Here is a 12,580-nt window from a genome sequence, read left to right as displayed (position 1 = left end):
TCACTGAGACGGCTGGTCACACGTCTTATTTTAAATCTTTGGCTTTTTAAAAATTGATTTATATATTATGTATCCCATCATCTCTTCATTATACACCCCTTCCCTTTTTCTACTTTCATTTGAATATAGGAAATATGTATATATATATATATATATATATATATATATATATATATATATATATATATATATATATCATATATATATATATATATATATATATATATATATATATATATATATATATATATATATATATATAACGGTTTAATTAGATAAGATAAGGTATATTTTATTGATCCTGAATGGAAATTATCATAATGCTACACATCATTCATCGTTATATTTACACAGATTTACACACTGTCATGCACTAATTGATTAAAATACGAAGCTAATTTATAACAAAATAAACATCAAAGATAATAAAATTTTCATAAAATATACAACAGGTACAGGGAACGCTATAAAAATCAGACATGAAAATAGAATAGAGTTGTAATAATGGATTTTGTAATGTAAACAGAATTTTGAACATAGATTGAGAAGGATTGCACATAGCCAACACGGCTTGACAAGAAGTAAAAATAGAGCATGTCACTTGAATGTATAAATAAATGATAAATAATGTAAATATAACACCATGTAAACATGCATAAATAAATAGATTTTAGAGCGAATGTTGTATCTTTCAAATTTCATGTAAAAATCATCCCAAAGTTTCGTATTACTGATAGTAAAAATGAATTAAATATCTTTGTCTTTTGGTTCTTACGTGTATAATAGATCGTCCGTTCCAAGTCCCGTGCGCACGGAATATCGCAAATTCCTCCAAAGTTACGAAATGTGATGCTATGATTTTTTGCATACGGTTTTAGATACATTTTAAGTGACATGAATTTTTAATACCGATAGCGATTGACCAAACAGTTTTCTCACAATGCCGAATTCCTTTGATCTTTTACTCGTTTGCAATAAAATATGACTCAAAACTTTAAAATGTTTACAGCAATGGTGTGTTGATTCTCTTTCCTGTGGGGAAAATAATCATAACAAAGTTGCATTCAGTGGCGTAGCTTGGCAAATGATTTTGGGTTTTTTGAAAAAGTTTAATAATAGATATCATTTATCTAGTATTTTAGTGTTAAAATAGTCTCACGGCGTTTATACTTTCTCTATAATATAATACGTTGAACGACACAAGCAGCCCGTTAGGTGCTTATACATTTTTCGGACAAAGACATTAATGTCAATAAAACAGGGCGATCCTCGAATGTTTACTCCTGTCTCCGATAGGACGAGGAGAAATTCCTTTCACAAAGGTTTAACACCCGATCAACTATTGAGAAACACAACTCATAAAGGTCGGTCAAGACTTGTCACGAAATCCCACTGGTCACCCATCGAGTACGCCACGTATTCGTCATTCTTGAATTATATTAATTGGAAAGGGGTATGTTGTCTAGTGATATGACACTCGCTTTCGGATCGGAAGGTCCTGGGTTCGAGCCTCGCTCGTCGCATAGTTGAGTCCTTGGAAAAGACTCTTTACTCACATTCTCTCATCGTACTCGGGTGTAAAATGAGTACCTGGCCGTTAACAGCGTTGTCTTTGTCCGAAAAAATTGTAATATCGCTTATGTCTCGTCCTACATGTTAAATGTTGCTGTTGACCAGGGACCCCTTGTAAAGCGCTTTGAGCACGTTAAGTGCATATTGCGCTATATAAAAGCTCAATTTTATTTTTATTTATTTAAAGGGGCGAGGGGCTGATTTGAATGAAATAATGTGAAATAGCAACTTCTTTAACTCCAGATTCCATGTATGTTTTGAACAGTAAAACCTTTCAAAGGAACGGCAGTTTTCAAATATACCTTACCTTACCGAAGTTCCGTCTCCGTACAGAGGTTTAATGTCATGGAACGCCATTCTTCACGCTCAAGGGCCATTACCGAGCAGTCGATTATCTTTTTGCCAGTTGTTGCCTCCACATTTCCTATCCAGGACTTCCTTGGTTTGCCCCGTGCCTTTCTGCCAGCTACTTTTCCTTCTAGCACTGATTTTTGGATGGTATTGTGTCTCCGAATGATGTGTCCATAATAAGTCAGTTTTCTCATTTTAACTTCTCCCAACAGTTTTCTGGACCTTTAGCCTGCATCAATAAGAACCAGAATGTTTGATTTCTTTCTGGTCCATGGTACTCTTAGAATTCTTCGGTATACCCACATCTCAAAGGCATCTCCTTCGTTATGGTCCATGTTTCACATGCATATAAGAATGTGGACCATATATAACATTTAGTCATACGTACTTTGTTTTTGTTGATAGTTTTAAACTAGTGAGTATTTTTCTCCTTTTCATGAAGTTTGTTTTGGCAATGATGATCCTTCTTTTGACCTCTGCAATAGATCTGCCATCTTCTGTGATGTACTGTCCTTGTACAGGTGACAACAGGAGGTCCCTTAGTGTGTTCCTCATCCTGCTTGCCAGATCTCCAAACCTCAACTTCCCTGACCCATCTTCTAACAGTTTGAATTGAAGGAGCATTGTGCTCCAAACCTTTACAAAGGTCTCCGTGTATTTCGACAGCAGACTTGCCGAGAAAAGTTAAAAATCCAATGACAACCCAAACATCGTACCGTGAGAAGGTTGTATCAATGTTTTGCTCAGCCATGTTCCATTGTTTACGCTTGAACCAGGAGCAAAAGTACAACAAACTTACCACGCCACAGCTCTATGTCACGACAAGCAATATACTTGAAATTTGGCATCGAAATTTCTCAAATATGACGTCATATCAATCAAATTCAAATTCAATCTCAAATTTTGTTACTTCTAGAACTTATTCACGAAGTTATAGACGAGGGAAATTCTGAATCACATCTCGTATCTATAAAAGTACACGCAACATACCTCACTCACATCCTCCGCTCCCCAATCAGAAAAATCGATGGCAGCAGCAAGGATAAAAACAATGCCTGTCATTAAATGACAAGAAAATAAACATTAAATACAATTGATTTTATCAAAACCAGGAAAAGAAAGGCAATTGTTTTAAATATCAAGCGGATGATGATTAAAGAATTGAACAAAAATAAATATAGCAGCTTCAAGGAAAACAAAATATTTATAATAACCAAACCAAAAAAAAAAAAAAAAAAAAAAGCAAAAAAAAACCTCCAAAAAAAAAAAAAAAAAAAAAACCAACAAAAAAACAAAAAACAAAAAAACCCAAAAAAACAAACAAAAAACAAAACAAAACAAAAAACCAAAACCAAACAAACCAACTCCCCCCCCCCCCCCAAAAAAAAAAAAATAAATAAAAATAAACAAAACAAAAAAACCAGGCAAACCCAAATCAAATCACATTTAAAAAAACCAAAATTATATTTTAAAAAAAAAACGGTGAACAGAATAAAATCAAATGAAACAGCTAAAGACTATTAGACACGTTGAAGGTTGCGATTATAATCTGACGTTGCCTTAAAATGATTTAAATTGAGCGAAAGGGGTGCCAAAATATTCAGTAGCGCTCAAATGCTCCAGACTACAAGATGGTTATGAGGTCACACTTTTCAACTTATGAAAAGGGAAAGTAAAGTTCAGAAAAAAAAATTATCTGAGCTCTTATATTGCGCAATATCCATTAAATGTCATAAAGCGCTTTACCAGGGACAGGAGCTAAAAGCAATGCTGAACATTTTAAAAGAGCCATGCGGTCTGTAAGGCACTGATATATTTTATCGACGGTCACCGCTATTACCAGCAAGGTATTCTTTATACACTTGAGTACGGTGAGATAATGTGAGTAAAGAACTTTTTCCAAAGATTCAATTTTGTGTAGGATTTTGACTTTCAACCTACATGTCGCAAGCCCAGTGTCATAACATTTGACGACAAAGGCGCAAGACCAGTTAAAATTATTGTAAACTTTCTCACCTATAGGATAAATAATGGCTGATGTTACAATCGTCTTGAATCGGCCTGCGTAGGAATCCGCTATAAAACCGCCGCCTATGGGAACTATATAAACTATACCTGAAGAAAAATTAATACCATGTATTTTTAGAAAATAAAATATCAAAGCTACAATAAAAAAGAAATCATTTAAAAAACTTATGAACATCTTATTGTCAGGATGTTATAAATCAAAACAATGGTAACAGAATTCTAAGAAGTGAAATTGCATTATTTCCACGAATTTACTATGCTCCATGTGCTTTAAAATGTTTTATTTATTCCCCCAGCACATCTTGTGGAACCAACATTTCATTTCACACAGAAAATCACTTGATAGGGGTCCTCTTATTTCTACCAATTGTATATAATCCATCAATGCCAATAAATGGGTACTTATTTTCACCATAGTCGAATGCATTAAGGTATGTAATGTACCCACCTCAGGGACACAATCCTGCATACAAAAGTTTAATAATCCAGCTTGACCCATTGCATTTCATAAGGAAAGCAGCGTTTTTACATTTATTAAGAAAAGCCCAATCGTTGGCCAGCAATAAATCATGTGATCGATGGTACGTTTGGACGAAAACCTGAACGGAGATTACTCGATATGAAAACATTTGCATCTTAGAGTTTGTTTGGAACAGCTAACTCAAAATAAAGGCATTTTGCTAATATATATATATATATATATATATATATATATATATATATATATATATATATATATATATATATATATATATATATATTTTCTCTCTCTCATCGGGCTTTATCATCAAGTTTTATTTTCATTTTTATGACGACTGCTTTTATGAAAATGACTTAAATTTAGTTTCTTTTTTTTTAAATATTTTTTTTGGGGGGGGGGGGTAGACAGGGTGGTTTGTTTATTATACCGTTTATATAAACAAAGTGAGAGAGAGAGAGAGAGAGAGAGAGAGAGAGAGAGAGAGAGAGAGAGAGAGAGAGAGAGAGAGAGAGAGAGAGAGAGAGAGGTTTAAGTTTCCGTGAGTGGTCAGTCTAAGATTCGTGGGAGTTAATGGTATGTAGTTGAGTAGAAGATGAAGATTGAGGAAATTAAAAATTCTTTATCAGTATAGAGAAAAGGAAAGGGAAAAGAAAAATATTTGAAAATTACATATCTCAATTGAAGTTCCGCAATAAAGATTTAAAAAAAATACAACAGCTGGGGTTTATGCAACCCGAAAGAAGACATAAAAAGTGATGGAGTTGGAGATGGTCAAGGAGAGGTGGGGGTGGGAAGGAGAGGGCACAGAATGCAATGGAATAGTGAGTCCAGGCAGGTCCTACGAGTCTTTAGGTGGATAGAGAGATGGATGGGGATGGCTGAATTAAGGTGTGGTTTGGGTTTAATTTTTAGGAAAATCTTCAAAAAACTGATTTTGAGATTTTGGTGGAAAACATTATATCATCTTAGCAATAATATTATTGAATGCAGTTTCTCAAACTAAACTATTAATGTCTCGAAAAGCACGGTTGACAAGGGTATAGGTAGTAATAAAAGTGAAAAACGGAAAGCTATTTTGCTATTTTCTCAATATGTCATTTTTCTAGGGGTATGGAATACTGCGTCAAATATTTCTCAAACATCTCTCTTTCTCTCTCTCTCTCTCTCTCTCTCTCTCTCTCTCTCTCTCTCTCTCTCTCTCTCTCTCTGTGTGTGTGTCCACGTCAACAGACGCACTATTTTATCTCTCTCATAACCCCAATCCCTTTTTGGTCGCACCAATCTTTGGGAATTTAAATCAATTCTTTTCTCTCTCCCCGATCTCTCTATCTCTCTCTATATATATCTATATATCTACCTATCTATCTATCTATCCATCTATCTATCTATCTATCTATCTATCTATCTATCTATCTATCTATCTATCTATCTATCTATCTATCTATCTATCTATCTATCTATCTATCTATCTATCTATGTGTGAGACACACACACACACACACAGAGAGAAAGAGAGAGAGAGAGAGAGAGAGAGAGAGAGAGGGGGGGGAGAGAAAGTGAGTGTGTGTGTTTGTGTGTGTGTGTGTGTGTGTGTGAGAGAGAGAGAGAGAGAGAGAGAGAGAGAGAGAGAGAGAGAGAGAGAGAGAGAGAGAGAGAGTTAAATGTCGCACCCCAGAAAGAAGCGTATTTAAACTTTGGCCAGATTACTCGTCCAACTATCCAACGTTAAAATACGCTTCTTTCGAGAGTACGGCAGTTTAGTGGTTAAAGAAGATAATGTTATAAATAAATAAAATTAAAAAAAACAAAATTCCCTTTATTTATCCCCAAGGGGAAATTTGCCTTTAGGGTCTATTCCAAGGGAAGACTGGAAGAACCCAGGCGTCAGCCATAGAGCAGCGCCGCAAACTGAGCTAGGGCGAGGCGACTTGCTCAATGCCACACAGCGAATGTACCTTTCGGGTGCGAAGCAAAGACCGAACCACTGAGCCACGCTGCCCCTTAAAAACGATTGAATAATCACCTGCAAATACTTGATTAATAGTTGTGGCATCGACATCTTCATATCCCAGGTGAGATTTGGCAAACAGAATAACGTTGGCTATCAGACTGTAGAAGGTCAGCCTCTCCCCCATCTCAGTCAACAGGATACATACTGTCAGCGTAAGCCTCTGTCTTGTAGATCTGGTTACATCATTGATACAAATATTGGTAAGTGACTCTATGTATCCAATACCTCAATTCTCGGGAGCTATGATGCTGGTTTTCAGCAACCCTTGGGATGAGATCCCAGTCAAATGTAATGTAATGTTTCTCTAGTTCCAATAAACCCAGCCATCCAATTCCTTGTAGGCGATCAGGGGGTATTCAAAACGCAACAAATAATTCAGAAAATAAAAAATCTTCGTGAACGTGGGACAATTGATAAAATGTGTAAAAAGTGAAATACGTGTTATTTTGCGTAATTCTTCGATTTTCACTTTCCAGAGATATCTCAAAAATAGTCATAAAATATACATTTTTGTATCTATCCCAATAAACTGTTTATGCACACTGGTGCAAGGAACACCAACCTGTGTGAATCGTGTTCAATCGTCGCTTCCCGGAGCTGTGATAACGTGTTCTAATTTTGACCCTCCGCGGGATCTGAACCAGAGCCCCAATAACAAAAATGAATAGATTATGGTAAGTATTGTTTGAGGAACTGATTAGATGCCTCGCGCTAAAAAGTTTGCCGTATATTGACAAAAAACATCTTAGGCCATGAAGATGTCTCCGGTTTAAGGCATTTTGAGAAATTAAGTGTCACCTCACTCGTTGAAGTAGACGGTTTCTTGTCAAAGCGAAAAGGGCATTTTGACGACTCCAGACAGCATAATTGAGATTTTTTTGGTTGGTATTTAAAACAATAAACAAACAAAATTCGTAAGAATCTAATTTAATGAAAAAAAAGCTTTTTTTCTGTGTAACCTAGAGCCTTTTTATACATGTCCCAACGATATTTATGACATTTTGGATGAACTTTAAATTATGCATACTATGATTCTTTTATATTCCGAAAATTGAGCAAGGACGATTATTATTTTACAGGTTTTCTTTTTTCGATTTCTTTCGTGGAAACGGCGACAATTTGAATCACCAGACTGGAAATGTTTGTTCGACCAACGAATAATGTGTATCATCTAAAAATTCAAGTTTGATATTTTAAAAAACCCCAACTTTATCTAAATAATGTATCATTGCTTATCTCAGTCTATTATTCGAATTTAACTGCACGATACAAGTTCGTAGCTTTCCTTATAAACATCTGGCGATAGTGTGAAAATTTTCCGAAAGTTAAAATAGATGATGGCTCCGGATTGCCAATTTAGCCTTTTCAGTGCAAAATTCTAAAAACTTTCATTTTCCAGCTATATGGCAGGGAAAATAAAATTTGTGTTTGAAATTTTGCCATGTTTATAGCTTTTTTTCTTATCAAATATTTTCACCTGTTTGCTAGACTAAATTTAATCAATTTCACAAAACATAATTTTTTGCCATAAAATTGACAAGACGGGTCAGTACCATAGCCAAGAGATCCTATGCAATCAGCTCCAAATTGTGTGTTTATAATACATCCCAATATTTTGAAACACTAATAACGGAATTATATTGCGATACATAAGGCGGACCCTCCATAGACCACACCACACAAAACGTCGGTAAATAACATTCCAACTCCCTCTATAGGACACACGACATCAACGGCAATCATCTTTCTTATTGTTTTTAGCCAGTCAATTTTCATGAGTAGTTCTCACTAAATACACGGCATCGACACACATCATCGATGGTACTTTCTTTTTGTAGTCGTCCATCTTGACCACACGGGGCACAACAAACGAGCAATGCTACAAACGGCGACATTCTAGTTTTTTTTGTTATGGGTGTGTTGTGCTGTTATGGAGGGGGCTTCTATAATTTCTTGTTGTTCGTACGTTTGTCTTGTGTGTTGTTTACTTTTGTGAGCCATTTTTTGGAGAAGTTCTCACTAAATACTATCAATCAGATCAGAAACTTCAATCATTGTCTGTCTCTTGTCGTCCATTCTGACAAGACGCAACACAAAAAAACAAACAAACAAACAACAACCCCCCCCCCCAAAAAAAAAAAAAAAAACAATTAAAAAAAAACAAACAAACAAAAACCGAGCAAATGGAGACATACTAGTTTTGTGTCATGCGGTCAATGGAGAGGGGTTTTTCTTATTTCTTGTTGTTAGATTCGTTTGTTTCGTGTGTTGTGTTGTGTGTGCTCGCCGTGTGAGGTCCACCACGATTGTTTCTCGATCGTCTGTGTTAAATTTGTGAGTGATGCTCAGGATGTGTGGGACTTAAGATAGCTCTGGTCAGTACCATTATCATATAGATAGTATGCAGATGACGTCACTCAGGCCTTTGTTATTGTTTTTGCCATCCGCGTTTGTGAGTTGTTCTCACTAAACTGTATTAACCAGACTATAAAAGTTCATGGTTACACAGAGTTTGTGTGTTGGTCCGTTATACTTCCGGATGGCAATGTTATGAGCTTCTTAGCCAAGCGCATACTATCTATAGATAGAATGCGCTTGGCCAAGGAGTTCACAACATTGCCATCCGGAAGTATAACGGACCAACACACAAACTCTGTGTAACCATGAACTTTTATAGTCTGGTTAATACAGTTTAGTGAGAACAACTCACAAACGCGGATGGCAAAAACAATAACAAAGGCCTGAGTGACGTCATCTGCATACTATCTATAGATAGAACGAAGTTGACGTCATTCAGTTTCTTTGTTATTGCTTTTGCCTTCCACGTTTATGAGTAATTCTCACTAAACTATAGATAGTATGCGCTTGTCTAAGAAGCTCATAACATTGCCATCCGGAAGTATAACGGACCAACACACAAAACTATGTGTATCCATGAACGTTTATAGTCAGGTTAATACAGTTAAGTGAGCATTACTCATAAACGAGGATGGCAAAAACAATTACAAAGACCTGAGTGACGTCATCTTTGAACTATCCATAGATAGTATGCAGATGACGTCACTCAGGCCTTTGTTATTGTTTTTGCCATCCGCGTTTGTGAGTAATGCTCACTTAACTGTATTAACCTGACTATAAACGTTCACGAATACACACAGTTTTGTGTGTTGGTCCGTTACACTTCCGGATGGCAATGTTATGAGCTTCTTAGCCAAGCGCATACTATCTTATCTATAAACGCTCAAGATTACAAATAAATTAATGTGTTGGTAAGTTATAAATAGAACGAAGTTGATGTCACACAGGTATTTGTTGTTTTTATCCAGCCATATTGAGTAGTTCGCACACAACGTTTTGATGCGTCGACAAGGCTTGCGAGACTCCACGACGACCCCACTTAGCGTGCCTCACACTGGCATTAGTAAATACAATTTTTCTTCCTCAAAACCAAGCCTGAAAAGCGATTCCGCGTCGATTCAGCGTCCACTGTTGTTGAGCCCTAAATCTTCCAATTTACATGAGCGAAATTTAATTCATGCAACAAGATAGGCATGCTCATTCTTTTCTATTCGATTGAAAAATTTTTTTAATGTTACAAGCAAAAATCCATAGCGTTTAAGATATACTGTAGCGGAGCACGGACACTTTACTAATTATATAATAAAATGTTCCTGAAGCTAAATATACTTAACGTAAACGAGTGTGAAGAAGTGTTAGACTCCAATAATAACAAGGCAAATGGTTTTGACATTTCGGATTATCCCTTTATCAAACAAATAATTTAACATGTAACAAACTGGGCAGTTTTAAGTGATTGTCCCCCAAAAGTCAATTGATTTGGTAGTGAGGAAATCCTAACAGTCAACAATTATTTGTCTCATGGTATTAATTGCTTGAAGCTTAGCGTTTCTTCATATTCCTTTTGGTAGAAATGAAATCAACTCACGACCGATCCGAATCCAATGCCTGATCCTCACATTGCCGTAAATTGCAGACATCGTCTTTGTCCAACTGATGAACCAGTAGTCTGTGTTTGCCACTGACTTCCATTCCAACAACATATAAAACTACACCGTCACTTTGCTAATATTTGACGACGCTTACTATTGACACTCGAAGCATGATTTTATCACGATACATTGTTTATCACAAAAGATAAAAGTATGTAAAATTGATAAGATCCTTTATAGTACATTGATTAGTAGTATAAACGGTTATTGTTCCTAATACTTGATTTTTATTCCTATATTATCATTTTTTCGATTTTTATGGGTGTTAATATATTGTCAATAGCGAGTGAGAACCACCTCTTGATTTGCACAAATGTCATATATATATATATATATATATATATATATATATATATATATATATATATACACACACACACACACACACACATATATATATATATATATATATATATATATATATATATATGTGTGTGTGTGTGTGTGTTTGTGTGTGTGTGTGTTCATTATCCATCTTCATTCCGTCCGTCCGCCTCGTCCGTCTATCCATCCATATTTGCACATATAATTTTGGGAGTTTCTCTCTCTCTCTCTCTCTCTCTCTCTCTCTCTCTCTCTCTCCCTCTGTGTGTGCACGCCCGCCTGGATTCCTGAAGAAATTGAGTATTCTTTCTTCACAAAGTCTATCTTATGAATGTGTACTAAGTGGAAATGTGGCATAAATGAAGCTGGTAAAATTGCACTAGGCAATAAGATGATCATTTACCTAGATGTAATTTTAAAAAGACACCCCATAATGAATAGGAAATTTATTAAAATCCAACAATGTTCACATTATGATGGGTAAGCCACTCCAAAACCACAGACGAAAAAGCTTTCTAACACTAACAGGTCGATGGTTATGAAAACAACTTCCAGTCAACTGTGTGCGCGTCAAAAACACAACTCGTCAAAACAAATGAATAAAACACGGCACTGTGTTACCACAAACCAACACGATTTATGATATAAAGTATCCAATTAAAGGCAACGTATTGGGGGGTACGTCATTCGTCATGGTCTGATCCCTTTAATTCTGTCCTTGCTTGGCATAATTCATTTAACACAACTGATGTAGAATACCACATGCAACCTTGCATATTTAGACGTTTATGTATTTACACGCTATTTTCATGGACAAAACAAAACGCAGTTAAACGCCGTCAAGAGCTCAGCGTCCCTTTCTGATCAAAGCGATTAGAGCTTTACACCCATGTTACACGATAAGGAAGATAACAATTCACGCCTCATAGGGGACTGTACTGATAAAACTTTTATTCAAAATTAAACACACAAAATGGTTTTGCTTACCTCCTGCAATAGAATACACGACAGTCGTTTTTATAACACGAAGAACATCATGTAATATAAAAAACGAAATGGTTTTGCAATGTAGACTATTGGCAAATAATGTGGGTAGATTAGTACTTGAAAATGTGTTTTACCGATTGCTAAGCATAATATGTACTTGACTGGTCATCATTTCTGATTAAAAACTCTTATTTCTTATTTCATACCCATTACAAAATCCAAAGTTGTAAATCCCAACGATTCAAATCTCTTTTCTGTTTTCTGGTCAAAATTTAAATCTTATGGAGATAAGTTTGTCCCAGCCAATTACATTTACTCAATGAACCAGTCGAGTTAATGCGTTAAAGAATGGCAGAAGAATAAATAATCTTGTAATCGAAACTAAAGAATAACTGACAATCTAAAATTCCTTAAGTCGCTTTCTTTGTATTTTCCGTAATTGATGCACGTTTAAATATGCCTTATTTATTCCCACCTACAGATCATACTGAACCTTATTTTTTTATACCCTCTAAAATTGTTCAATTTCTCTCTAACAATACCAGGTGGGGAATCCGATTTTGACCATTCATTTGGGCATCTCCCCCCCCCCCCCCTTTCCCACTTGATGCTGAACTCTTTTAGCTACACCGTGGCTGACGCGTGGTCAGTCTTTATTTGGAAGACATCACAAATAAAAATTCCCGATTATACTCGTATGAATGAGTAAACATTGATTTAATTTAATTCCATTCATTAATTTCTTTAAAACTCTACAATTATCAAAATGAGTTAGACCCTAGCTTATTTTCAAAGTTCAGAATTTATTCTCCTCGA

At 35.6% G+C, this 12,580-nt stretch overlaps 1 protein-coding gene across 7 annotated transcripts in view; it reads right to left on the bottom strand.

The window, feature by feature from the left end:
• Nucleotides 1–11,648, bottom strand: part of LOC144972599 (solute carrier family 15 member 4-like) — a 28,224-nt gene extending 16,576 nt beyond the window's left edge. The window contains exons 1-5 of one of the 7 annotated variants that reach the window (XM_078914001.1): nt 11,181–11,594; nt 10,390–10,752; nt 6,456–6,616; nt 3,940–4,038; nt 2,914–2,978 (exon numbers count right to left, since the gene is read on the bottom strand). In XM_078914001.1, coding sequence (XP_078770127.1) covers nt 2,914–2,978; nt 3,940–4,038; nt 6,456–6,616; nt 10,390–10,493 — 429 coding nt within the window. In that variant the 5' untranslated portion in view covers nt 10,494–10,752; nt 11,181–11,594. Of the gene's footprint in view, nt 1–2,913; nt 2,979–3,939; nt 4,039–6,455; nt 6,617–10,389; nt 10,753–11,180 lie in introns of all 7 variants that reach the window. The other 6 variants (XM_078914002.1, XM_078914003.1, XM_078914004.1 and 3 more) reach the window with 6 other exon arrangements.
• Between the last annotated feature and the right edge of the window lie 932 nt (nt 11,649–12,580).

The sequence above is a fragment of the Berghia stephanieae genome, chromosome 5 (genome assembly GCF_034508935.2).
Source record: "Berghia stephanieae isolate SIO BIC M18660-M18661 chromosome 5, UCSD_Bste_1.3, whole genome shotgun sequence".
NCBI lineage: Eukaryota > Metazoa > Mollusca > Gastropoda > Nudibranchia > Aeolidiidae > Berghia > Berghia stephanieae.
This window is presented reverse-complemented; position numbering and strand designations above follow the sequence as displayed.